The sequence below is a fragment of the Xiphophorus hellerii genome, chromosome 5 (assembly GCF_003331165.1).
Source record: "Xiphophorus hellerii strain 12219 chromosome 5, Xiphophorus_hellerii-4.1, whole genome shotgun sequence".
NCBI classification, from domain to species: Eukaryota; Metazoa; Chordata; class Actinopteri; order Cyprinodontiformes; family Poeciliidae; genus Xiphophorus; species Xiphophorus hellerii.
The window spans coordinates 7,100,485-7,128,044 of record NC_045676.1 but is presented as its reverse complement, the minus strand read 5'-3'; the positions used below and the strand labels follow the sequence as shown (position 1 = coordinate 7,128,044).

General features: G+C 44.2%; 1 protein-coding gene across 2 annotated transcripts in view; it reads left to right on the top strand.

The window, feature by feature from the left end:
• Positions 1-27,560, top strand: part of lcor (ligand dependent nuclear receptor corepressor) — a 208,563-nt gene that overhangs the window by 163,389 nt on the left and 17,614 nt on the right. For both annotated transcript variants that reach the window (XM_032563380.1, XM_032563381.1), the window contains exons 3-5: positions 19,943-20,022; positions 22,257-22,389; positions 26,131-26,595. In XM_032563380.1, coding sequence (XP_032419271.1) covers positions 19,943-20,022; positions 22,257-22,389; positions 26,131-26,595 — 678 coding nt within the window. The remainder of the gene's footprint in view (positions 1-19,942; positions 20,023-22,256; positions 22,390-26,130; positions 26,596-27,560) is intronic.

Below are 27,560 nucleotides of genomic sequence, written 5' to 3'. Positions count from 1 at the left end.
TATTTGAGTTTGTGTCATTCTAAATATAACTTGATAAATTTCATATACCAACTCCATAAGACTTTCAGATGAGACATTTAAAATAGACATTAGTGCTGAAAATGAATCTGAACATATAAGAACTTTTTCTATTTTATTTTGCTCTACCCACTGTTATCCATCAGCATCGCTAACATTTCCACTGTATAAACAGCTAAATGTTCAGATATTCTTTGTTTCATAAATATATCTAGTTCAGGAATAACATAAGCAAATGCTGTTTTATTTGAAACTAAATCTTTTGAACCATCTGTATAAATAATTGTAAAGGATTTATACTGTAGGTTATCCTGCAATAGTCAGCCCCGCCCACTCCTCACTACTCCCCAGGGCTGCCTACTGACCAGTTCTCCGTCTAACAGGTCCGGAAAATCTCTGAGTCCTGGGTATTACCCTAAGAGTACTCTATAAGAGATAATCTATTTAAACTGGTAGCGAAAGTGACTCGTCTAGCTCTAACTACCTCCAATCCAGAAGTTATGACCCTTTACAGTTAAGAAACAATCAGCTGAGTAGCCCTCGCAGCTGCATAATTCCAATAACCACTTCTGTTAACGGTAGCCCACTTTCTAAATCATAACTTGCACTTGGAACCGGCTAGATTATGTTTAGTGACTTAGATGTAAGTCCCAGGGTCATTATTTACTCTCACCAAAGGAAATTATGAAGCCTCCTATTTACTGGAATCATGTACATTAGTTTCTCCTTGATTAAAAGAACTGGACAAAGATTAAATGACTCTATTAATTCCAATGTCCACCAATCTCATTAGAATTTTGTAGTATAAATTTATTAAGCAAGCTTAAGCAGGGATATGCGACATACAAATCAATTATCAATCGTATATAGATCAAAAACAGTGTAATAAAATTTACATGTACAATCATACTACTCTGTCTCCTTTCCCTAAGAGTTAAGTCGCAAGTTCTGAAATAGAATTTCAATGAGCAGATTCAACTCATACCCAGAAGATGGTGGATCTTTTGGCAACAGGAATTTCTTGCGTCCTTGGTTGAGGTCTTTGCCTGGTGTGGAAAAACCCTCCTCAGAAAGGAAGCAAAGCAGAAAGGGTCTGAATCCTTTTGCAAAACCCAGTTCTTTATCCCTGAGGGACCTTGTCCTTCCTCCAAGTCTTGTTGCAGAGTTTGGGAATGCTGGGTTGAGACGAGACCAGCGGTCGAATAAAGAACCAGAGATGGGGCGATGGGACCCAGTCCTTCCGTAGCGGTGTGAAGTCCGAGCTTCCCCGTGGTTCTGAAGTGCGGTCCGTAGCTTAATCTGCCCCTCGGTGAGTTGTTTCTCCTTCTGCGCCGCCGGACTGGGAACGGCTGGTTCCTCTTTTCAGCCCCTTTTTATGCCTCTCTCCACCATGTGTGTGTATGGGAAGGTTTGGCCTACGTGACTTTCTTCACGGCCGCTGTGTCTCATGAAAAAGTCCCCCCATTTCTCAACCTGCTTGCCGACCACAGTGGAATTTCCCGTACTTCTCCTTTCTTCCTGTGCTCCTCGGCCATCTGTTCAGAACTGCTTGCGACATTTCCTGTTTTCAGGGCTGTACTGCACATTCGTCTTTTCTATATTCTATAACTCCCTTTCTCCATTAAAACTCAGTAAACACATTCAACCTGTTGTTAAATTGATTTCAGATGATTATAACTTCATATTCATTGACAATAAATCATATCTTTTCCTTGTTGTTAATCATTAACATAATCATTACATATTTAAATCATTACAAATCATCAATCAGAGATTCTTTGCAGAAACAAATCATTACAGATCTTTACAGAAGTTATTGAGTGATTACTTGTATTCATGTTATTCAGACTCATTCAACTTAATTAACTTTTAATCAAACTACAGGATTACTTTATTTCTTCCAAGCCATCATGTACCTTTTTCTGCGTTTACCCGGAAGGATCTCATACCCTTATGCCAAGTTTCTTGACACCCCCTCCATGAGATCGGACGGTGCTTCGCAGAAAACACAAAGTCCAAAGTCAAAAGAGATCAAGTCCATCACCACAAGTGGCAGTGAGGATGTCCCGCTCATAGCAGGTAACCGGAGACGATGAAGGTGTCCAGGAATCAACAACCACATACTCCGACAGATTGGATGGCGGAGAAAGCCAGTGTTCTGCACCCAAATCGTTGTCAAGGGTAGTTTCACCTGAGACGGAAAGGGTGGAACGGTCCAGCAGAGGCTGCAGAGGCGAAGGCAAGTCCATGCCAAAGTCTGGCAGCGCGGACGGGTTGTTGCAGTAGCCTTCCAATTCTGCCAGCAGATTCTGGAAATCCATATCACTTGGTGATGGAGATGAAGGGGAAAGGATGTCCTCAGTCTGGCATGCTTGGGGAGATGAACTGAGGTTCTCAGTTTGGGTACCTCTCTCGTTAGTCGCGCTGCTGGTTTGGCATCCGACGTCGATAAACAAATCTGGAGACACGGGACGTGTAGGCGGAAGGTAGTCGCCCACCGCCACAATTCGGCCGTCCAACAGATGTAAAGTTGGGAGGCATTGCCGAGTAATTTGGTGTTCCCATAATTTATGAATCACGGGCAGCCGTAGTCCCGTATACAACGGAGATGTGGTGAAGTCGTCGTCGTCTAGGCCAAACGCAGAGGTCCACACGATTTTGTGCACCCGTTCCAGGGATCTAGAGGTGGAATCCGCTATGTAGGGCAAGTCCTCCAGCCCTGTGGCGCAGAGGATTGCCGTTACATTGCTAAAAGTGGCGCTCACGCATTTGTGACACCAGCGGGAAGACGATGCAACCCAAATGAATCCATAAGATTCTGCGGTGATTCCACACCCCACACAGCAGGTTGATGCTTGAATCGGTGCAAAAAGTGAGTTGGGTTTGATGAGTTGGTTGAAGAGTTGGATGAAGAGTTGGTTCCATGATGTCCGATGATGGTTGCTCTGGATCAGGTCTTCTCAGCAGCTGCGGTGAAGGTTGAATGGCTCGCAGGCACACGGCAGCTCTCTCTTATGCAGAAGTAGGCTCCTCCTTCGGGGGGAGGGGCTGGTAGTTCCTCTTTTTACAACGACACAGTGCTTTTAGCCACGCCTCCAGGACGATTTTACCGATGATCAACGCCACAGCGACGCCCAGGAGGCCCAAGAGGTATGGCCACAGCAGACTCAAAGCACTCATCAACCATTGTTCAACAATGTTGAGGCCCTCTTCCACCACATGAGCAATTTCTTCCGCAACCTCAGAAATAGCGGCCACCAATGTTGCCCCCATAGTCTCGTACCAGTAACAATCATGTTGATCAGGGCCTTCGCCACATTTTTGCCAGTTCTCTGTAGCGGTTGAGCAGGTGAGATTGGAATACAAAAGGTTAGGTCCAACCCAGTCAAATCCTGAATCTACGTGGCCATTACACAGACTGTTACGGAAAGCATGTCCTTCTGCGATGGCTATAAGGGAGTCAGGGATGAACGGAACAGGAAGACCAAGTATACTCTTGCGCTTCTGGAGATGATATCCTAGAATAGCATCGGTGCAGGTCCCGTCCGCTCACTATCGCCCTTCGCCATGTTCCATTGAACTTTCGCCAAGTAACCTCAGAAGAGTGAGTGTCATACTCGTCTGCATAATGGTTGTTGCAGTAGCTTTCCCAACCTTGGAGCTCTCCGCAGGGTCGTCTGGCCAATCCTATTACACATTCAAGGATATTTCTGGTGTTGTTTTTACAAGTCATGCGCCAAGGTCTTGGGCTAACGTAACTGGCCGGTCTCCAAAAAATCCCAGGCCAAATCATGCGTTCCTTAGAGTAGACCGTAGCGATGTACTGGTACTGTACCCAATAGTTTGTTGATTCTCTAAGGCATGGAGTTACCCAGGCCTCAAACCTCATGTTGTTGGAGTCCCCACCACTCGTAGTCCCATTTTCGATAGTAATCCTCGTACCAGGCTCGTAGGGCCCATTTGGCCGTAGGAGCTTTATCAGGATCAGGGCAGTTATACCTCCAGGTAGAGTGCAAAGCGTTGCCGACCTGCCAGAGGTCGCACCGTGGCGATGAGAGGGTTTTCTTCCAGCAGGTGTCATTTAGGCTCTCGAAAATTCTGTGTGCAACACACTTGTCAATTTTTGCAAAGTCCGTTTTAGGAACGGTGAGAAGGTCATCAGGAGTCGGAAGGCGCTGCGTACGCAAGTTGGCAATGTATAGATCCGTTAATCCAGTGTGAGAACGAACTGTCCCCTCGGGGAAGTCTCCCATAAAGAACGTTTGGTCTTTGGCTATGTATGTCCACGGGAACGTGTTGTTCAGCCAGGGTTCAATTTCTGTACGGTGTGGACGTGTAGAGTGCCAAAATCAGCCCAGTACTCTTCTATGGCTGATACTATATAATTCTGTCCCTACACATTTCACAAACTTGTTCCAGAGGCAAGGATTTAACCAAAGAAAGTGGTGTTTGTAACAGTGCTGTTGCTCGGCCTGATACATAAACTGTCTAGGTCCCTGTCTGATCAGGAAAGCCGTCATGTTAGTCAAATTGGCTGGTGTAGGCGAAATCGTTGCATTGAACTGGAAGATTACCTCGGGAGGCATTTCGGTAGGTCCAGTTCCCCTGGTGGTGCAGTTGGGATGGTGTCATCCACCCTGCAATTCAGGTGATAATCTCCCCAAAACTCCTCTCGGGGAAGCCAGGCTCGACAGCCTGAGGACCTGTGTGGGGCTGGGTATACTACCTTCTGTATCCCAGTACCCTTGACTTGGCAACAGTAGCAGCGATCCTACAGGCCATGTTGCAATGCCATTCTGGCATACCTCGGTCCTGGGTGAATCCAGTTGCATCTGACGGTCCGTCGCTCTTTGTTTTGCAGAACCCGTATCCAGCAGAGCACTCCGGTGTCGAGGAAGTCATAGTTGTAGATCTCCCAGGTGCGATTCAGAAGGTCGTCCAGAGTGGAGTCGTTCAATCCGAAAGCTCGGCGTTCCACGTACTTTTTACCGTTGTCTTTGGCGAACAGTCCGGTTCGATTCTGGACAGAAGTTTCGTTGTCCCATGGTACAAAATAGCCGTGGTGTTTGTGTTCCAACAATTGAAGTTAGCGTACTTGGAATGTCCGTAGGTGACTCTTGTATGCGTAAGATACCACGGTCCAACTCCGATGAAGTAGAAGATAGTAGCAAGAACAGCAGCAGCAAACAGCAGGGCAAGGAGCGTTGGCAGCCCTTTCAGGCATAGGGATTTTCCGGTTATCGTAGTCGTCTTCCGTAGCAAAGGTTTGTTAGAGGTTTCCGAGTCGTCGTCAGTGTCAGTAGAGCTGTCTGATTCCGATGTAACATCCAGCAACTCCGGGTCTGTAGGCCGGCGCTTCATGCCGATAGCATCCATCTTGGCCAGAGTAGTGCTTCTCTGGGGTCTGATGTATCAGGCTTTGCACAGACTTTCCTCAAAGCCTTGAGGTGGCCCTGGTTGGCAGGGTTCTTTCCAACCCGTCTGGTGGCCCTTCTCTGCTGCAGGGCTGTAAATATGGGAGAGGGGTAGGGTAAATCAGGTTCCAACCCCCTCCACACCCACTTCCAGTGGAAACACCCTCCAGTAATCCGGCCGAGGAAACGGGCCTTGGGCGGTGCCAGTTTTCAGCGCCTGGTCATACCAGGATTCGTGTTTGTACCCTATGGGGGCAGGCACTGAAATGTAGGTGTACAATGATTGTCCATGCAGAGTTAGCCTGGTGCGGTACCCCCAGGATGACGGAGTATAAATCCTCTGGTGTGGTGGATTGGGGTAGACCCTGTCAATTTCCAATTTCAATGGAAGCTTGGTGTTATTAAATATATAACATTCTGGATTCGTTTCCCTCTGTATTATGGTTTTCGCCATGCTTGGTGATGTGGTCCAAATGATCATGTCATTAACTGCAATTTCACAATACAGTCCTTGCAGTGGTTCAAGATAATGGGGACCCCACCTAACCCGCAGCTCGATCCCCCGTACCCTGAAATACACTGTATTAAAAGTCCATGGTAGAGATCTTGGACACATAGGGGAGATTGATGCAAAATTAACCGTGTTTTCAGATCCTCTTCCTTGCCAAGCAGGCGGTGCGGTAGGGATAAATATATGTGGCTTCGTGGGAGGGGGCGTCGTGTATTCTTCACTTTCCTCCACCTGTTTCGTGTTTTGGAAATTGGTGGGTCGGAGATATATGAGATATTTGAGAAAATAGGCCTCGGTGAGCGGATTGGAAACAGTGAAATCTTCTCTTGGCATATCGAGTAGAATGGAGGTGGTAGGGAGTCTTAAAAACGGGCCTCTGTCTGATAGTCCCGATGAGACTCCAACCCCCACTTTGAACAATCTAGTCACAAAACACTGTCTCCCCTTTCGCTTTTTGGTTTTTTGCTGACCTTTAGACTTGACGACTCGTTTTTCTCCTTCCGGTGCGTCCATCAGTTTTGGTTTGTCTTTCTCCATGGAAATGCTGAGGCGAGCTTCTGCCAGGCGTGGGTTTTGGGTTTCTTCTTGGGAGGCTCCGACTCCGTACTGGACACGGTGGCGTAAGTCTGCTCGTCTGGTACCACTTTGATGGCGGCTCCGACTGAGTAGATCCCTTTATAGGGGACGGTGATCATGCGCACTGACAGCTGGACCTGACAGGAGGTGCTAGGATCAGAGGGCGTGCTCGCCCTGTGAGCCACGCCTCCCGGGTGTTGCAAAACTCCATCCCGAAACTGGGATTCCGCTGTCACCCAGTACAGGCAAGACTTCTCTTTTGGTCTCACCGCATTGCTGCCCCATCCGTCCACCTCAGTGGTGTAGTAATACATGTCCGAGCTGCGCACCCCATCTTCCCTTGGTACATCCGGCAGATCTACTATTGGTATTGTGCAGTCATTGATGACCTCCAAAATCAGATGTGCCCAGGTGGTCAGTTCCCAGGGGCCTGTCCACCCACCATTAACGGCTTGCTCTCGGGCGTCATCTGGGAGTGCACTTAGCTCCTCAGCTGATGGTTGGTATGCATGAGGCCGATGTACCCGGAAGACCACAGGAGAGTGGTTGGCATTCAATGGTGGAAATGACAGGGAAGCTCTAGCAGCGTCATACGGCCAGGCGGCTTGAACAGAATCCCACAGGACATCATGCGGTCCTTCCTCCCTCCTCCACACCCATGGGTCCAGTTCTTCTGGAGTATTCGGAGGAGCGGAAGGTCCTGGTAATATTATCGGTATGGGGCTCCCATAGTTTGATTGCACTCGCCCGTAGGTTCTGTAATACCGCAGCGAGCTGTAGAACCTTGTCACTTGCCACCCTTCAGCTTCGCCTGTCAGTGTTACCTCTCCGCTCCTTAGCTGTTCCTCACACACAGGACAGTGGTGTAGCTCATTTCCATCCCACGTGCAATAACAAGTTCTTGGTTCTTCCTTGAGCCACCCCCGTTGGGTTTCCAACTTAAGCCGGGGCAGGTAACCCACTCGGCAGTTCCCACAGATTGTATTGTTCAATATCGTGACCGGGGAGACGCGAAGATGTTGTAGCATCTCTGCGGTAGCCCCCTGGTGCCTTGGCTTCTCACGGCCTGGTCCTTCCCAGATAATGGGGAGGTGGTGGTCCGTTAAACAAACCGGACAGCCGCTTTTAGCTTGCCCCCAAACCAGCATCTCTCCCTCCTCCGACAGGACTCCATTTTTAGCCCAATCCAATTTCTTCAGGGCTCGTCCTGCCCAAATCCCTGAAGGTGTTCTTCTAACTACAACCACCCCTTTCACGGTGGCCAGTCCGAGATAGGGTGGAATGGTACATGATTCACTGGCCATTTCACCGGCTTCTGTTTCACTTTAGTCAGGAACTGGCTTGAGCTGCTCAACTCCTTGGATCCCTTTTCGTTCCAGCAATACTGTGTTCCTATCCAGTACTTTCTTGACGATGTCAGTTGTCTCAAACTTGGGTTTTACTGCTGCATGTACAGGTTGCTCTCTTGCTTTGACCCACACGCGCTGTCCCTCTCGGAATGGCACTCTGGGCGTCAGCTTCTCCTTTTTGTCGCTGGAGCCCCGCCCCACTTCCCTCGTGGTGAACGGCCGTTGGTTGAGTTCCATCGCAGGGGCGGGTCTTTCGGCTCTGCTTCTGTCATTCAGGGCCTGCCCTATTTCCACCGCTTGGGTGCTCCAGCTGTTGGTGTTAGCATTTTTAGCTATCCAGCTTTTCACTAACCCAATGGCTCGTTCCACCACTCCGTTAGCTTGTGGGGTGTAGGGTGGCGAGTAAACTCGCATCACTCCATACTTCTGACACCACTGGTCAACCTGTGAATTACGGAAATGAGTTCCATTGTCCGTACGCAGCTCTTTCGGGATTCCCAGGGCACTGCATACTTGTTCCAGCATGCCGACAACGCTATTGCCGTTTGCTTTCCTGGCTGCTTTTGTAGTTACAAACCCCGACATAGAATCCACCAGCACTAAGAGGTACTTCTCACCTCTCCTTCCTGTTATCCCCATGGGACCTGCAACATCCATGCAGACTGAGCCCCAGGGGACCGTGCTTTTGATGGACAACCCATCCATCCGCTGCCCTCGGCGACCTGCGTTGTATTGACCACACACTTCACAGTCCCTTAGCACGCGTTGGACTTGTTTTACTGGGATCCAAAGATCTTGCTCCTCCAGTTCCTTACGTGTAGGTCGCACGCCTGCATGTCCAAGGGCCTCATGCACGCTCCGCACGACCTCGACCACGTACTCTTCTGGGACCTCCCGTCCTCTGGGAGTACTGTCCCACTTCTCGGTACCGACAAAGACGATCTTTCTTTGTTGGACATAACAGTCCACTTCATCATTCCCACGCCAATGAGCTCCCTCATGCGTGTGTGCTCTTTGATGCTCAACATCTATTTCCAACTGCAGTTTTAGCTCAGCAATCTTTTTCCACAAGTCCTTGTGTGCCACCGGCTTGCCCTTTGCTGTCTCGAAACCATTTTCTTCCCAAATGGCCAAGTCCTCTCTAAGGGCCTGAGCACAGTAGTAACTGTCGGTTACTAACCTGGCACTTTTGATTTTCCTTTTCACCAGCTCCAGCAATCCTTCCAGTACTGCCGTCACTTCTCCGGCTTGAGCACTACCGGGGGCCTTTCCTTTCTGACGGCATTTCTCTTTGCCATCCTGCTTCAGAATAAATCCCCAGTATGCCGACTGGTCGGACCCCTTTCTGGATCCATCGGTGTAGATTGTCCATTCCGGTTGTCCTGGCTTCTCAGGTGTTTCTTGTGGTTTTTTCTTACTGGTGGGTTGTGCTGGCCCAATTTCAAGCTCCGGGTCCAGCAAGATGTCCTCCCATCTTCCCCACCGAGTGTTAGTTGCTTTAGTACTCTCCACAGTCCCTTTTCTTAGGTACTTGTGAACTTGACTTTGTGTGATGACTTTAACTGGTTGTCCTTGTGCTAAATCTTTCAGCACGCCCCAATATCGAGCTAACACCGCTAGCTCCTTCTCCTCCTGCGGGTATTTCTTTTCAACAGAAGTTAGGGTGTAACTCCATAGGGTAACCAAGCCTCCATTTTCGTTACTCACTTTGATCATGGCATCGTCATTCTCGCAGCTGATTTCTGCCACTAGTCTTTCTGACAAACTCCTTGGCTCTAGTCTCACAGCTGCTTGAATGGCCTTTCTCAGTTCCTCTAGGTTCTGTTGATTGGCTGCTGTCCAAACCCAGGGTCTTTTTCCGTCTTTCTCATCGTCCTCACTTTTCCTCAGGCAGTGGTACAAGGGTTTGGCATATTTCTGATAGTTGGGCACATGGTCTCTGACATAGTTGCACAATCCCAATATTTTCTGTAGGTCATTTTCTGACTGAGGCGGTTGAATGTTCGTCAGCTTTTCTCTGTACCCATCAGAGAGTCCCAAGTCCGACGTGACTTGGAAACCCAGATAATTCACTTGGAACTGTCCAAATTGACATTTCTTGAGGTTTAACTTCAACCCTGCCTTGGTGAGGTTTTCAACTACTTTTTGTAGCCTTTCTAAGTGTTCTTCTTCTGTGTCATCAGCAATGAAAACATCATCAATGTACACAGTTGCTCCTACGTCCCCCAGTACTTCCATCACTGCTGACTGGAACACATTTGGAGAGTTCTTGTAGCCCTGGGGTAACCTTTGCCACACATAGCTTTTGCCTTTGTGGGTGAATGCAGTTTTACCTTGCGACTGTCTGGCGAGGCGTAGGGAGAAAAATCCATTAGCTAGGTCGATGCAAGACTTGAACTTCTTGACTCGAAGAGTTTTCAGCGCTCCTTGTGGATTGATTAGACTGGCTCGGTTTGCTATTGTTCTCCGATTCAGGGCCTTGAAGTTGATAACTGGCCTCCAACCCCCTCCAGCCGATTCAGGTTTCTTCACCGCCTGGATGGGGCTGTTGGTGATCGGGTTGAGTTCCTCTCTGATGATCGCTAGGGCACTCAGTTCCTTCACGATCTTGTCCATCTCCTCGACTGCTCCTGGGTTCAACGGGTACTGCCGAACAGGTGGGTGAACCCCACCTTCGATGTGATGAACGAACTTTGGGCCCAAATCTCCACAATCGTTCTTGAACCGTGCCACCTGCGCCGTAACGATGATCTCACGCAGCTTCTCTTTCCCAGCCGGGGAGAAGTCACTCTCTTCAAGTTTCTGTTCTATCACCGTTGGTATGTCAACTGGTTTGTACCAATCTTGCTTTTCCGATCCTGCTTGGGTCGGGCCGACTTTCACCAATCTTGCTTTCAAGCTCGTCAGCCTTCGCTCCAGTCGGCGATGTGTGCCTTTCTTCTTACTGAGCTCGTCTAAGTCTTTTACTGTGAGGAGATTGTAGGGACCTTTCACCCACACTACTCCTCTCCAGGTCCCATACGGCATTTCTTCTACTTTTCCATTAGCAAACTGAACCTTCAGGTGTCCTGCTGTTTTTAGGTCTTTGCGGGTCATAGACACCTCCGCTCCTGTGTCCACCAGGTAGGGTACTCCCTCCACTTTAGCGTAGATTTCGTCCCCTTCCCAGTAGGCATTTTCTAAAATGACCCGCGACCTGGACGCCATTACTTCGGTGACCCTCCGGCCCCGGCTTTACGGGACTCACGGAGGGCCGTCCTCTCTTCTGGGCTCAATTTCCTATACTCCTCATCTGTCAAGAACTGACCTTTTCCTGGCTGGTTTGATGAAGCCGGCGGGTTGGTCGGTTTCCCTTGTGGTCCTGGTGGTTTCTGCTGGAACGGCCGGTTCCGGAAGTTGGATGGCGGTGCTCCTTGTTGAAACGGTCTGCTCTGGAAGTTGGATGGCGGTGCTCCTTGCTGGAACGGTCTACCCTGGAAGTTAGATGGTTGTCTGATGTTAACCCTTCCCGGTGGCTTTGCCGGTTGGCTAGCCTCCTTCTTCCTTTTGTCCTCGTAGTACTGCTGTTCCAGGTCGAATCCTTGCACTGCTACATCCATCTGAGCGATTGTTGTGCTTCTCACTGGCAACTTGACGAAAACGATCTCTCCCCTGCGTCCCTTTGTCACTTCACGCAGCACTTTCACATATCTCGCAGGAGAAACGGTCTGCTTAAGTGTGTGCCAAAGCGGTTCCAACCGGCTTCCCCTGTCCAGCCGTCCTCTGGCTCTCTTCACCTGGGACTCTTCATCATCCATGTCCTCCAACACCAGCCTTTCATAGTTGCTCTGCGCTGAATCTGTTCCAACCATCGGGTCCGAGGTCACGCTGGTCAGCCACAACTTTTTGGCTCCCTCGTGGTTGGTGGTAGACAGCACAGTTGGCCAAACATCTTTCAGATATTCCTCATTGTTTTCGTCTGCGTTTTTACTCCTGATCACCAGCCTTAGATTCTTCAGCTCGGCGTAAGCGTCCTGTCCCGTATTAGTGGCAGGTAGCTGAGCTGACACCTCTGGTTGTCTCGCCGGGATCCGCGGTCCTGGCTCCGAAGACGTCGCCTGAGGTTCCTCTTCATCAGCCGACACTTCGTCCAGCTGCTGTTGAGTTTCCCTGGAGTATTTGTAGGCGGCTTTCTTCAGCCGTCGCAGCATCACATCATACATAATTCCAATGTATGCGTTCCTGAAGTTGGTAGTCAGGGAATAGTGTGCTGTCAGGGTGGAGCAGGATGGTGTCATCAGGATGTTGGCCCATTCTCCGATTGTCGCTTCCACCTCGAGCTGCACCCGGTCTCCCAATCTGCTGGCCCATCCTGCCGGGATCTGGTACTCAGTTTGGCCGACCTCGGGTACATACGTACGCCGTCCGTCCTTAGCCTGCACTGGACCCCAGGTCACGTCTCTCGCCAGTCTTTCAGAAGATTTCTCGATGTCAAAGGTCTCCATTTCTTTCTTCCTACCCCGGTGCTGTCCTGTTCGGAGTGTCTTGTGCTCTGTCGGTGGTTGCTTCGGGTCGGAGAAGACACTGCCGTGATCACTTTCTTCTTCTTCTTTTCCAGGATGCTCGATCTCCGGCTGCTCCTCTTCGTCCTCCGAGTCGCTGAGATCCTCATACTGCCGTTGTCGAAGAGGTTCTCTCCCAGGGGAGTTCAGCGGTCGAATCTTAGCTGGTTTCATCGGTCCTTCTTCTTTCGGGACCGTCAGTTGCTCATTCTTGACTCTTCCCACATTGGGTTTTTTCAGTTCACTGCGGCTCTCTTCAAACGAGAATTCCTTAATGTACCTTGCTGTGGAGGACCCTGGTTCAACAGGTGCCTCCTTTATCTTTATCCTGGGTGGCTGCACGGCCTTGACTTTACCTTTCTGGGTGGTGTTTGAAACCTCACTCTGGGGAATTTTTAAGGGATGTTTCTTGATTTCTTGGGATGGATGGCTAATGCGGCATTGCTCCTCCATCTCAGCTGCCAATTTCACCCCTTGCTCAGTGCGGAGTCGATGCAGACGGGGGTCCACCACCACCACCACTTCCTTGAGCACAAAGAAATGACTGTTGGTTCTGGCTATATTCACCACTCCGTTCTCCGCAATTGATCTGGCGGTGTCCCTCGGCAGATCTGGTGATCTTAGTCCCTGTACACTCACTATTACTCTTCTCATGCATTCGTTGCTGGCTGCCGTCAGGCCCCGCTCGAGTCCGTGCCACATCTTCTTCCGATATTCCTCCAGACTCTCTCCTTCTTGGTACGCGTCAATCGGGACTAGGATTACAGCACCATAGGGGAGATTATGGCCTTTCATTATTATTACGTCTCCTCGAGTTGCTGGACTACAAGAGGCTTCCAGCAATCTTAAATCCGCTTTGTAACATTTTCCTGCCTGGTCCTTAAGGTTGCGACGGAAGTTTTTGTTGTGGATCTTGTATCTGTCATCGGTGAACACAACTAGTCCATCACCCTCAAGATCCCATATTCTTCCAATAACCTGATAAATCTGGAGGCCGGTCTGCAGTCTAATGCTGCTGGCCCCCGATGGTATGGGGGCTAACTCTCGGGCCATCTTCCAGGTGTCCGATTTCTGAATCTTTTTCTTGGGGCGGCCGGGGCCCCACTGCTCCTCGTCCGATTCCTCCTTGTCCTCGTCGGAACTGCTGGCCGCTGGGGTCTCTGTAGGTGGCAGTGGAGGCCTCCTCTCCGTGCTGTGGACTCGGGGATGAAACCCGAGCCCCGGACCTTGTCGAGGGGACCAGTCCTTGGCCGCCTCCTCCATTGCTGCCCACTGTTCCCTAGAGAGGCTGTCGACGAGCTGTCCCTCGGGGTCGTCCTCATTGGCCGGTGCAGGTGGGATGTCCTCGTTCCGCGATGGACCCGGTGGAGTTGAGGGACCCTCCTCGTTGTCGTCGCTGCCGCTGTTGCTGCTGTCACCGCCGTCGTTGTCGTCGCTGCCGCCCGTCAGGTCTATCAGAACCCTCGAAGGTTGCTCCCGCTGATGAGTCGGTGTCGTGGCTCTGCTGGGCAGTCGGGATGGAGCCTCAGCCACCACCGACCCTGCCTCTTCGAGGGCCTGCTCCTTTTTCTTAATCTCCTTGTATAACTTAAGTCTCTGCAGGGCTTCGTTATATTCTTGAAACTTGCGCACCCCCTTGGCAAGATGGTCTACTAGAATCCCGTCAATGCCCGCTGCCAATGTAGCGGTTTTTACTACGCTGTCATACTTCTCGGAGGGACTGTAGACAGTCCGCAGCTCACCAGCTTCCCACTCTTCAAGGAGCTTGGCGAACCATTCCAGCCATTCTTTAACCTCCGTCTTCCTAGCAACCTTCACCGGGCATTTGACGACCCCCAGACGGTGACCGTGTTGAAGCTGGGTGCAAAAGTATATCCGAGTTTGCACTAAGTGCTTCATCATTCTCTGGGCCACCTCCTTGTCGAGGGTGTAGTGGGATCCATAGAAAGCTTTCTTGTTTATCTCAGTCCAGGAATCCAATCCATCACCGAGCAATATCAGCTTCGTAGGAATTTGTGTTATCGTGGATTGGGAAAGACTAGGTCGATGACTCCCCTCGTCTCGGCTGATGTTGCTCGCCCCTTGTCCCATTGCCGGCCCTTGCAGGGGATTCAGTTCCCCTCCTTCTTCGTCTTCACTCATAGTTGTCTTTGTCTTCGAGTCGCCTATCCCCCAAAGCCTCTCTTTGCGCCTTCGAGTAGGGATGGGTCCAGGCTGTGTTGGCTACTGGCTTCACTGTCTGGATCTGGTCATTCTATCCTCAGTAGAAGCTTTCCCTCACCTGTATGCTATACAGTTACTGCGAGGGTTGCGACTGATGGCCTTATCAGTCACCACTAACTCTCCTCCCTAAGAGTTAGCAACCCAAGTGAGCTATTCAGAGTCTCACATCTGTTTTTACTGACTTGGTGTCTTTGGGGCCCGCCTACTCAGTTGTGCGCCGCCCCACATTGGGCGCCATGTAGGTTATCCTGCAATAGTCAGCCCCGCCCACTCCTCACTACTCCCCAGGGCTGCCTACTGACCAGTTCTCCGTCTAACAGGTCCGGAAAATCTCTGAGTCCTGGGTATTACCCTAAGAGTACTCTATAAGAGATAATCTATTTAAACTGGTAGCGAAAGTGACTCGTCTAGCTCTAACTACCTCCAATCCAGAAGTTATGACCCTTTACAGTTAAGAAACAATCAGCTGAGTAGCCCTCGCAGCTGCATAATTCCAATAACCACTTCTGTTAACGGTAGCCCACTTTCTAAATCATAACTTGCACTTGGAACCGGCTAGATTATGTTTAGTGACTTAGAGGTAAGTCCCAGGGTCATTATTTACTCTCACCGAAGGAAATTATGAAGCCTCCTATTTACTGGAATCATGTACATTAGTTTTACCTTAATTAAAAGAACTGGACAAAGATTATATGACTCTATTAATTCCAATGTCCACCAACCTCGTTAGAATTTTATAGTATAAATTTATTGAGCAAGCTTAAGCAGGGATATGCGACATACAAATCAATAATCAATCGTATATAATTCAAAAACAGTGTAATAAAATTTACATGTACAATCCTACTACCCTGTCTTCTTTCCCTAAGAGATAAGTCGCACGTTCTGAAATGGAATTTCAAGGAGCAGATTCAACTCATACCCAGACGATGGTGGATCTTTTGGCAACAGGAATTTCTAGCATTCTTGGTTGAGGTCTTTGCCTTGTGTGGAAGAATCCTCCTTAGAAAGGAGACAAAGCAGAACGGGTCCAAATCCTTTTGCAAAACTCAGTTCTTCATCCCTGAGGGACCTTTGTCCTTCCTCCAAGTCTTGTTGCAGAGGTTGAAAGTGCTGGGTTGAGACGAGACCAACGGCCGAATGAAGAACCAGAGATGGGGCGATGGGACCCAGTCCTTTTCGTAGCGGTGTGAAGTCCGAGCTTCCCCGTGGTTCTGAAGTGCGGTCCGTAGCTGCTTCTGCAAGTTGTCTCTCCTTCTGCGCCGCCGGACTGGGAACAGCTGGTTCCTCTTTTCAGCCCCTTTTTATGCCTCTCCTCACCATGTGTGTGTATGGGAAGGTTTGGCCTACGTGACTTCCTTCACGGCCGCTGTGTCTCATGAAAAAGTCCCCCCCCATTTCTCAACCCGCTTGCTGACCACAGTGGAATTTCCCGTCCTTCTCCTTTCTTCCTGTGCGCCTTGGCCATCTGTTCAGAACTGCTTGCGGCATTTCCTGTTTTCAGGGCTGTACTGCACATTCGTCTTCGCTATATTCTATAACTCACTTTATCTATTAAAACTCAGTAAACACATTCAACTTGTTGTTAAATTGATTTCAGATGATTATAACTTCATATTCATTGACAATAAATCACATCTTTTCCTTGTTGTTAATCATTAACATAATCATTACATATTTAAATCATTACAGATCATTAATCAGAGATGCTTTGCAGAAAGTTATTGAGTGATTACTTATATTCATGTTATTCAGACTTAGTCAACTTAATTAACTTTTAATCAAACTACAGGATTACTTTATTTCCTCCAAGCCATTATGCATCTTTTTCTGCGTGTGCCTGGAAAGATCTCATACCCTTATGCCAGTTTTCTTGACAAGACTCCAAGCAGCTCTCGCCACATTTCTTGGTAAAGTTGGGGAAGATGTTTGAAAAGATTCAAAATAATTAAACCTTACATGGAAATTATCTGTTCAATTTAGGAAAATACATTTAATTTCACAAAATTACCATTCACACGGTGATTATCTCCCCCAAATAAGGTTGGGTTGGACAATATGGCTGATAAATTTATCACAATATAAACGCTTCATATCAGTTAATATCAGTAATTGTCTATAGATAATTATTGATTTTCTTTTTTTATATATATATCTGAAATATTGGTAAAGTGGTGATGTGACCTTTACAGATTTATCTACAGTTTTTCTTCCACCCTGCTGTTCTTTATTTCTAAACAGTTTTGAGAAGAAACCTGAAACTGCTGGTTGTTGCTAGGAAACCACAAGTTACTCAAAGGTTGTTGCTAGGTAACCAAAATGTGAGTGAGTTAGTTGATTCCACCAACCTTGCTTAGCTAGCTGTTTGAGGTTGAGTGGCTAAAGCCTTTCCTCTGCCTACATCTCCCAGAATGCTGTGCGGTTCTGGATTGAACTTCAGTCAATATTCTATACTTTGTATATTCTATCAGATGTATCAGCTATTGATATATATCAGTGGTTCTTAACCTTTTTTGAGGTACCGAACCCATCAGTTTCATATGCGCAGTCACCGAACCCTTCTTTAGTGATAAATAAAAAAAAAATTTTTTCCAAATTCAAGACATAGGTATATGTTTTTTTGCTGGTGCACAAAATGAGCCGTGCATGAACGTCACCTTTGCTCAAAGAACAAAACCATGAACTCAAAGCAAGTTACAGTATCACTTTATTCTGGCCCCCCAAAAATATTTTGGCCCCATAAAAGAATTTCAGCCCCCAAAAATATTTTTTTACTATTTTCCTAATTAAAAATAAATTTGGCTTTTTTTCAAAGAATTAAAATTTTTTTTAATAACTTAATTGTTTTTATTTTAAATTTAATTTGTTTTTTGTCGTTTTGAATCCACAAAATACTTTTTGGGGGCCAGAATAAAGTTTTGCACAAATTGCATACCTGCAAATCAGTGTGACTTCTGCTGTTGTTTTTGGGAGACCAGTTCAGAGAGGCGTGGCTTCACCTTGGCAAGTGCATCTTCAGAGCAAAGTCTGTTCATTTTCTTTTTTTTTTGCTTGACATATTTAGTATGGATTAAAATATTGAGAAAGAAACCACACAACGTACAACTACGACAGCCGCTGATATGCGTGCACTAAATTCCCCGCAGCACTGATTGGCCAAGCAGTGTAACATGGTCCTCTGCAGCAAGCGATGGCCAAGCGGGGCGTGTCATCACAGCTTTACACAAGTGTGTCTTTACCTCCGCGGCAGAGGGTCCACCGAACCCCTGATACCGACTCATCAAACCCCTGGGGTTCGATCGAACCCAGGCTAAGAACCACTGATATATATTGTTATTGATTTATTGTCCAGCCGTAAACTAATGTGTTTTTGGTTTAAAAAATTTTTTTATAGGTTGAAGTTTCAAGGAACTTATAATTAGTTTGTTTTTCTCTGAGGTATAAATGTTTGCTAAATACTCTGAAACTTTAGCAAACATTTTTGTGAGTTGTGACTAATGTGGGGCAAATACTCCAGGTTGATTGTATTTAGTAATAAAGAATGAATATATGAATAAATGTGAGTGCTGTATGTCTCAACAATAAAAAGATCTGATAGTTAATAAAATAGATCAGAAAGGTCACAAGCAGAGGTCAATGACGTACTGATGAAATCAGTGATTGATAAGCTATAAAGGCTGCATACCTGGCTGCTTTAAACTGAACATTTTCATGTTATTTCACGTTGACTAGCAGAACTTGTCCAAGCTGCAGAGTTACAGGTGAACATATATAAAACGCCCCCCTTCCTGCTTGTCAGAGCGCTTCAGTCTGCACTTCTGCATCAGGCTGACATCAGATCATTGCAGCCGCTCATAAATGTGGCCTGTCAGCACCGAGTGGAGTCTTAAAGTGGACTCTTAAATACACCAAATCAGCGTCAATGATCGGCAGTGACGAAAATCTCCCCGCTGTGTTGACAGCACCTGGGCAAAAAGAGGAAAGGAAACCAAATAGCACCTTATAGATGACCTGTAACTACCAGCTTAAAGGTGCATGCAGCTCCTTGGCAAGAGCAGTGCCAAAGGGACGGATTAGTCTATATATAATCAAATAGGGTCAATAATAATAATATTTCAAAGTTTGTTTCACAGTAGTTTACTTTGTTGTACCTGAGCTAGCTTTAGTTCTTCTCCAGCCAGATTCATTTCCAGTTCTTCAGTGTTTTTTTTATGTTTTATTTTGGAAACATTTCAGCGTTGGTGCACTCTGGATTTAGCTGGGTGTTGCGCACAACCAACTTCTTTGGCATTAGAGTACATTTGATTGGCTCAGCCAATCAAATGTAGTCTTGTTTCAGTTTCATTATCCGCTCTCTGCTTATAACTAATGTTAATTTGCACCTGCAAAGTGTCGGCTTGTATCATTATCGCAGGAAGTGGGGGGCTCTGCCAAACAGCAGCCGCCACCCCGCCCCTGTGATGGCTCAAGGACATAAACAGGACGAGCGCTGCAGCGTCTGCAAGCTGGCAAATATCCTAACGTTAAAATCTTAACGTGTCAGAGGCATTTTAATATTGATTTATATATTTTTCTGCATCCAGCTGTTTGTAAGAAACATTTTTGCAAGATCATCATGTGTACAGGTATACATATTGTTTCAGTCAGGATTCATGTCAGGTTTAAGGCAAACATCTTCAAACAAATCTAGGCTTTTATTGACAGATGTGGTTCATTTTTACATCAAGTCCAAGTGTAAAGTTGATGACTGCCAGATTTAATCAAGGGGCTGTGATTAAAAGTGAATCTTTTTAGCGCAGCTGCTGATCCTTTGGCTTTCTGAGTCTACATTTTGAATAGATTGTGAATTAAAACGGCGTGTTGGATTTCTCTCCTTGGATATTTGAAAACTTGTCTCAAAGGTCATCACAATGCTGTTTAATGTGCATCATAGAAGGCATTGATGTGTCGATGAATTATACCCTATATTTAATTAAAATGACACAAAGGCTATATATTAAGTGTTGAAACGTACAGCGACCTCAACAGTTAGCAGCACCCCAGTGAAGATGTGTAAAAAGTCTTAAAATAAATTCATCTTTTATTCCAGTGCCATAAGCTCAGCCGTTATTTTAAACGCATTAATTCAGTGAGGAAAATATCCTACTGCACCTGTGAATTATTAAAACTTTTTTTAAAAGTGGGATTTTTTTTTTATTGTTAATCTGAACAAGGAATGGAGAAAGGGTGTTTTAGATTATGTTTGAGATTAGTCAAGTTGGAGCCTGTGATTATCAATCCAAAACCTTTTGTCTTCTATTTTTGATCCAGACTGCGAGCCAGAGGAAGTGTCTGACTGGTCCTTCGATGAAAACTGTCTCTTCTGCTGCTTAAGACGAGAGAAAAACAAGGTGGGTCGGATAATCAATTAGGTTTTTTTGCAACACTATTGTAGCTATGTGCAGTACAGACTTTGACATTTACCACATAAAAAAAGGTGTAAATTTAGTTTTAGAAGTGAGACAACAAAGAATTAAAAACAAACGCAACTAAGAGTATTTTTATCAGCTGAGCAAATACCACATTAACATAAATAGTGTGGTGCACAAACATCTAGCAGACTGTTTTCACATCCATTCCTCAGAAATGAAAACACTGAAGTGTAAAAGTTTTCCTCTAAATTATAAAGTAATTAATTATTATGTCAATTTATTTTTTGAAACATAAACAAATGGGTATGAAATTTTTACAAAATAACCTCCCCCATCACTTCGCTGCGTTACAGAAGGGTTTTAAACTACACAAAAATTTTACTCAAGTAAGAGCAAAACTACTTGAACACATTTTTATTCAAGTAAAAGTAAAAAGCCGCCGTCCAAGAAATTATTAGGAGTAAAAATGTATTTGGTAAAAAGTCTACTCACGCACTGAGTAACTGATGAAATTATCAATCATTTAAAATTTAAAAATTACATCATCAGCTGGATCAAAATGTAACGTTAAGTGGAAATTTTGGTATTTTAAGCATCAAAATGACAATAATCTATATAAGTAACAAAAAATAACAAAATCAATCAAAAAAAAAAATACAACTTTTTTTTCAAATCAGTTTCTTTCAATAAAAACTCATGAAACTAACAAAACTGCTGCTGTGTCTGTCTGGTGAATTTTGGGTTAAAACATGTTTGTTTTTCGTTCAGAGGGTAGAAAATTCAGAAATTTTACTCAAGTAAAAGTATTGAAAGTACACCATAGTAAAGTACTCTTAAAATTAAATGTTTTCAAAAAACATTACTCAATTAAATGTAATTGAATAAAGGCAAGTAGCTACTACCAAACTTTGGAATCTGTCTAATTAGTTTTCTTCCAACATTTTATTTGGCTGTAAAAAGTCCATTTAAAGTAATGATGCGTGTGTTAGTTGAATACCAGCAGCTGCAGTTGCAGTTCTTCCTTCACTTGGCTCAGACACAGAGGAAAAACAATTTACCGCTGCAGCGAATTAACATGGACTAAACCTGGCAGGGAGAGCTTTTACATTTATTTAATATTTAGCTGAAAGAAACCAGGCATTTAAAACACAAACTGCAAACTCTTTTCTGAGGAACACACCCACCTTCTCGACTCTCACCTTATTAGCAAAGGTTGATATAAACTCCTCTGCTGTTTATTGAAGCTGTTTAAGTCAGACATGTATCTCTGTTGTGAACAGATTCTAAAACATAAAATCTACTGAAGATTTTTAGGGCTTTTCTGTGTGTTTGGAAAAATCCCAGCACATTTTAAAGGATATCTCTGTTTTCTTAGTAATGCTGCACTTATATGACAGTTGTAAAACTCCTTGAAACACAAAAAGCAAAATAATAAATCCATTATCACATTTAATATGGAACTACTGTATGTGTTCAGTGTTAATCATAAAAATAATAAAAAGCAAAAAAAAAAAGCTGTATGCATGTGTGCCTGATTATGTTTTAAAATAGGAGCCACTTTTGACTTCTGAAGAAATGTACCGAAAACAACCAATCAGAGCCAAGAGGAGGGTCTTAGTGCTGTCAATTACCCTCATGTATTAGCTCCTAAATATCATAATGGCACCGAAATAACTTACTTACAGCAAAACTGTTCATGCTAACTAACCTAGCATTCATGACAGGCTCTGTTAGCTGCAGAGAAGGAGAGAGCAACTGGGGGATGAGCAGCACTAAACAGAGGGTGACTGACAGCGCTTAGACCTGCCTCCTGGCTCTGATTGGTTGTTTCTAGTTAGCACTGGGAGAACTGGGAGAAGGCTGCAGAGCCAATTTTTTTCACAGATTATCTGTCTCATACTACACTGTCACGACAAAGCGTCAACAAATATATAAAAGCATATTTTTATGAAAGTTACATACATCAGCTTTAATAAATAATTTACTGCTGTAATTAGATCATATACAGACCCTGATATTTCTATGAGTGGAGAGCTGTGAAAAGATTTCTACTGTATTTGATCAGTTCTATGGTAAATTAGAGAGATGCAGCTTTTTTATGCCACTTAAAAAAGCTAATTAAGATTTGGTTCATAAAATCCAGCTCTACGTTTCTCTTTTTGTTCCACAAAATAAGTTGCTGTGTGTGCGTGTCTGTGTGTGTGTGTTTTCAGGAGCACATCGTGGAAAACGGTGGAGGCGGCCACGTGCTGTCGGAGTGTGAGGACTTCAAACAGGGGCAGTCTCGGATCAGCCGGCTGGAGAGACAGGCCCGAGACTTCCTCAATGCTGTGTTCCACAGAAAAGGTGAGACTCCCTGCTGCAGCTCCTCCATTCATGGAACATGGTAAATGTTTCATTATGTCTAAAACTGCAGCTGAAACTTCCAAATACGTAAATATTAAAGAGTTCGATTAGGCTGAATTAGGGCTGGACAATAAATCAATAACAATATCAAAATAGACATGTGACCAATAGATAGTACATCTGATAAAATATTCAACATTCAATATGTGGAATATTCCAGAACCGCAGAGGATTCTGGGGCATGTAGGCAGAGGAAATGCTTTAGCTGCTCAACTTCTCATGCTAGCGAGGCAAGGTTGGTGGAATCAACTTACTCACTCTCTTTGGTTACCTAGCAACTCACTCATTCTGTGGTTACCTAGCAACAACCTGCTGAGTAAGTGGCATAGCAGCAGTTTAATATAAATACTTAAAAATAAAAAACAGAGTGGAGGGAAAACTGTGGATTAAGGAGGAACGGTCACACCACCAGACTGGCAGTATTTGAAACAAAAAAAGTAATCAGTAATTGTCAATATCGACAACTATTTATCGACTAATAAACGCTTACATTGTGATAAGTTTTTCAGCCATATTCTCCCGTCCTAGGCTGGATCCAGAACGCCAAAACGAGTCTAAACCATAATAAAAACTTGAGCCAAGATCTGAAAAAGCTGTCCAGATGAAAAGTGCAATTAATTTTTCTTAGCTTTTTGATGACAAATCCTAAAAATCTTTACTTGCAGACAGAACTGTTGATGTTAAATTAAAATGTCTTTATTTCCTGGGTTCCAAACTATTTACACTATTTTTAGTTTTTTAATGGTTTTAATGCAATGTTAAATGGTTGAATTCATGCAAAATTACACAAGTGAGTTTTTCTGTGTTGCTAGGGGGAAAAAATCTGAACTTTAATTAGAACTAAAAGAATATTGTCATCCAGCAAAAGCCAAGATTGTCTTCCAAAAGACATTTTTTATTTCAATGGGATTTTCCTTGTGAAATAAAGGTTAATAATGATAATAATAATAATAAAAATAAAATCCTGATCAGTACGTCTGAAAGGGAGACAAGTAAAATATTTTAATATGTTGATGTCCATTTTATTTAAAAAAAAAAATTTACGTTTTTAGGTTTATTGTTTTGTCATAGTCGTATGCATTTATTTTTTTTATTTATTATTACTATATTGGACTGGATACTGTAACTGGTTTCTATGGAACTGATCAACATGGTTGGTATCATCAAAGAATTATTCATATTTGAATCAGAAAAATATTCTAATCCATCTCAAAGCATGTTCATCAGGGACAAAAAGAATAAGAAAATTAATCAGCTATGAAAGGAGCAGGTAAAATGGGACTTAATGAATGCATTCACCTCTAAACACATCTACTGAATTAAAAGAAATATTCAGTTAATTACTTTTTTTGTTTTGATTTGACATATGTGATGGCTTAATTTGACTCTATTTCCACGGCATTAACATAAAAAGAAACATTAATTCATCAAGCAGAAAAAAGAAACCAATCCACAGGAAGAGCTTACCCCAAGCAGAGTTGATGTGCCTGACCTCCTGCTAACTGCTGCCAGTGTCTTTGCATGCATGTGATGTTTCTGTCTAAATTTAGTGTCTCCACAGGTAGTTCTGCCTGTGTGGGCAAAGCCAGGCTGATTAGGACTACAGGTGGACCGATATCTGTTTCCGCTCTGCAGATATCAGGCCAGAACTTATTCTGTTAGTTAGAAAGGGATTTAAATTGGTTCGATGAATTTTATAAGAAATTGTAATCTTAGTAGTTTATTGCTGCAGGGCTCATAATGTCTAACTTAAAGTAACCCAACTTAATCTAGAATTAATCCGGACTATGTGGATTCCTTTTCTTTCCAGTTTTAACATGGAAACCTCCACTTATTGTCTCTTAGTTAAGTCTGTAGCTTTCTCTTTTATTTTTTATTTTTAGGAACCACAGACTCTGATTGGGCCGAGCTTTTGTTTCAGCTCAGCAGGACGGCAGGCAGCTCCTCGTTTCAATCATCACTACTGAAAGAAAACAAAAAACACAGATTGATATTTATCTCGTTTTGTTATTGTGGGGGCAATTTCTAGTTAGATGGTCTTTGAGTGTTTAAGTGGGGTCAGTGGTGTTCGGCCTGAAAACGTTTGAGAAAAACTGGTCTAGATAATGAACTTACACAAATTGTACAGCAAAGAACATCTGAGTTTTGGATTATATCTGCACATCTTCATCATTACTGTTTTGGGGTAACGTTACATTTAACCGATTTTTGATCTTGACTCACTTAGTATCCAAAAACCGTACTCTTGTAAGATTAGCGATACTTCAACATATTTTTACTTAAGTAAAAGTAAAAGGTAACCATCCAAGAAATTACTCAAGAGTAAAAAAGTGTTTGGTGAAAGGTCTACTCGAGTACTGAGTAAATGATCAAATTATAATTCATGTAATATTTACAAATTACATCATCAGACGGACCAAAATGTAATGTTAAGTGGAAATTTTGGTATTTTAAGGACCAAAATGACAATAATTTATATAAGTGACAAAAAATAAAATCATTCAAAAGAAAATAATCCAAATCAGTTACTTTCAACAAAAAACTTATGAAACTTTAACAGAAATTTCACTCACGTAAATGTAAGAAGTACAGTGCAGAAAAAATACTCCTAAAAAAAAAAAATTTTTCCAAAAAGTTGCTGAAGTAAATGTAATTGAGTAAATGTATCTAGTTATTACCCAACTCTGCATGCTGTGCATAAAACACCCAATGCAAATTAATGATCTGATTTTCAACCTGTTTTGCTGAAAATTGAGTTTAGAATTAAATAGAACCTAAAAATAAAACTTTTTCTGAAATAAATTTCTAAATGATCCAGAAAATTAAGACTGGAAATTATCCATATCATTTAATTTATTAATTTAACAAACTGAAACATTTCAGAGACATGCAAACACAGGATTTGAAACATTTTGTTATTGTTTGCTTCAAATAAACTCATGTTTATTTAATTTCTTTATTTGGCCCAGAAAACAAGAAAAAACATTTAGGGATTCTGAAGGAAAGTGTATAGAGTCCCATCGGAAAAAGTGCAGGCGATAATCTGATCTGCACTCTGATATCATGCTGCTTCCAGCGCAGTCAATAGGCAGGATTAAGAGCCGCTTCAACATGATTTTTGGATTATTTCAGCATAGTATCAGGATTATATTTTGGGATGAAATGGGATAAATAAGCAGTCGAACATGCCAACAACTGAACAAATTCCTCGAGGACGGAACGCTGACATGTTCTGTTCTCACTACAACCAGGAAGATGGAGCACATCGTACACACACCTCACACACATCTCACACACATTGTACACCCCCATCTCACACACATCTCACACACATCGTACACACATACACATTCTGCTCTGCTGAACCAGAACCAAACATGTAGAAGCAGCATTCAGCTTCTATGCACCACACATCTGGAACAAACATCCAGAAAACTGCAAAACAGCCAAAAAACAGCTGTTTAGAGTTGCTTTGGAACCAGAATTAATGAAACACTAACCAACATTTCGATGTGTGAATGACGGCACTTGGGAAAAATGTAATATTTCAGTTGTTGATTTTTGTGATTTTATGATATAAAGCTCTTTGAACTGCCTTGCTGCTGAAATGTGACATACAAATAAACTTTGATTGATTTGAACGTCTGCTCCTCTGTTTCTTCCTCTTCTCGTTTCCTCCAGACCTCCCAAGTTTCTCTGACCCTCACATTCCTCTAGTGGCTCGTGAGATCATGCAGCGAATGATCCACCAGTTCGCTGCCGAATATACCTCAAAAACTACTCAGGAAGACCTGCCCCTGCCCAACGGCACCATGAAGGACCAAAGCCTGCCGAGAGCGGTGTCTCTGCCACCCGCCCCGACCTCCCCGACCGGGCCCACGCCCGGCTCCCCTCCGTCGTCGGCCTCCTCCTCTCCGTCCCCGACTCCGGGAGCGGGCTTCAGCCCCACCGCCGTCACCTCAGCCCCCGCCAGCATCCAGAGCAGCAACGGGACGGGAGCCGGCAACAGCGGAGGGGGAGGAGGAGGTGCGGCTGCTGCCTCTGCACAGAACCCAGTCCTCAGCAAGCTTCTGATGGCGGACCAGGACGGCCCACTGGACCTCACCGTCAGAAAGGCGCCGGCTGATCAGGAGCCCAGCCAGCAGGGTGAGAGCAGCATCACAATAACTGACTCAGTCTGAGAATCTGACCCCAAATATTACAACTTCAGCTCCGTATCCAGCAGCATATTTATCCATTTTGACCATATTTATTAACCCAAAAGGAAAGTAATTATGGTGTGAATGAAAAAAGAACTGAACACATCAGCAGACATTTACTGCTATGCTGTTTCACAAACTGCTCTGGTTCAACAGAACATACTGGTACCACATGGTGTTAAAATGTGTCTCCCTAGTCTTATTTTTTAATTTTAATCGGTGTGCAAAACTAAGACTCTCAGTTTTAACATAAAAGAAAATCTATCTCTTTTATAAATGCTTTATAGTTTACGACCAATAGGATCACGTTAAGAAAATAAAACAAGTTAAAATTATGAGAATAAGTCATAATGTTCCGAATATGACTTTATTCTCGAAATATTGTGACTTTTTTTTCATTTTATTTTGACTTTATTCTTGTAATATTATGATTTTATTCTCATGCAACCTTATTCTCGGAATTTTATTTTTTCATTTTTGATTTGTTTTTAGTATGGCCCTAATACTCACTGAACATCAACATATTTATCCCTTAAGAAATCTGTACAAAGTAAAAGCTTGTGCACACTTTTATAATGTCCAGAACTTTTGCTCATTTTCATTTCTTCTGTCTGCCAGACATCTCCATTGAAGTAATTACAACTTTCACTTCCACTGATTCAGTTAAATGTTTGCGTTAGCAGACGTGACTAGCTGCATCTAGAAAAAGACGCAGCTTTCTGAGTAGTTGTATCTTTTTTCCTCCAGTCAACCGCGTGCTGACTAAGTAGACAGAAAATGTTTTCTCTAGTCTCATAAAACTCGCCGACCCCGAAGCTTGTGCTGAGCTTCGAGTTGCTTATTATTTTTTTGGGAAGACGTCGGTGTTTTAGAGATTTTTGTTTTTTGCTATGGCTGACAGCTGTATGGTTA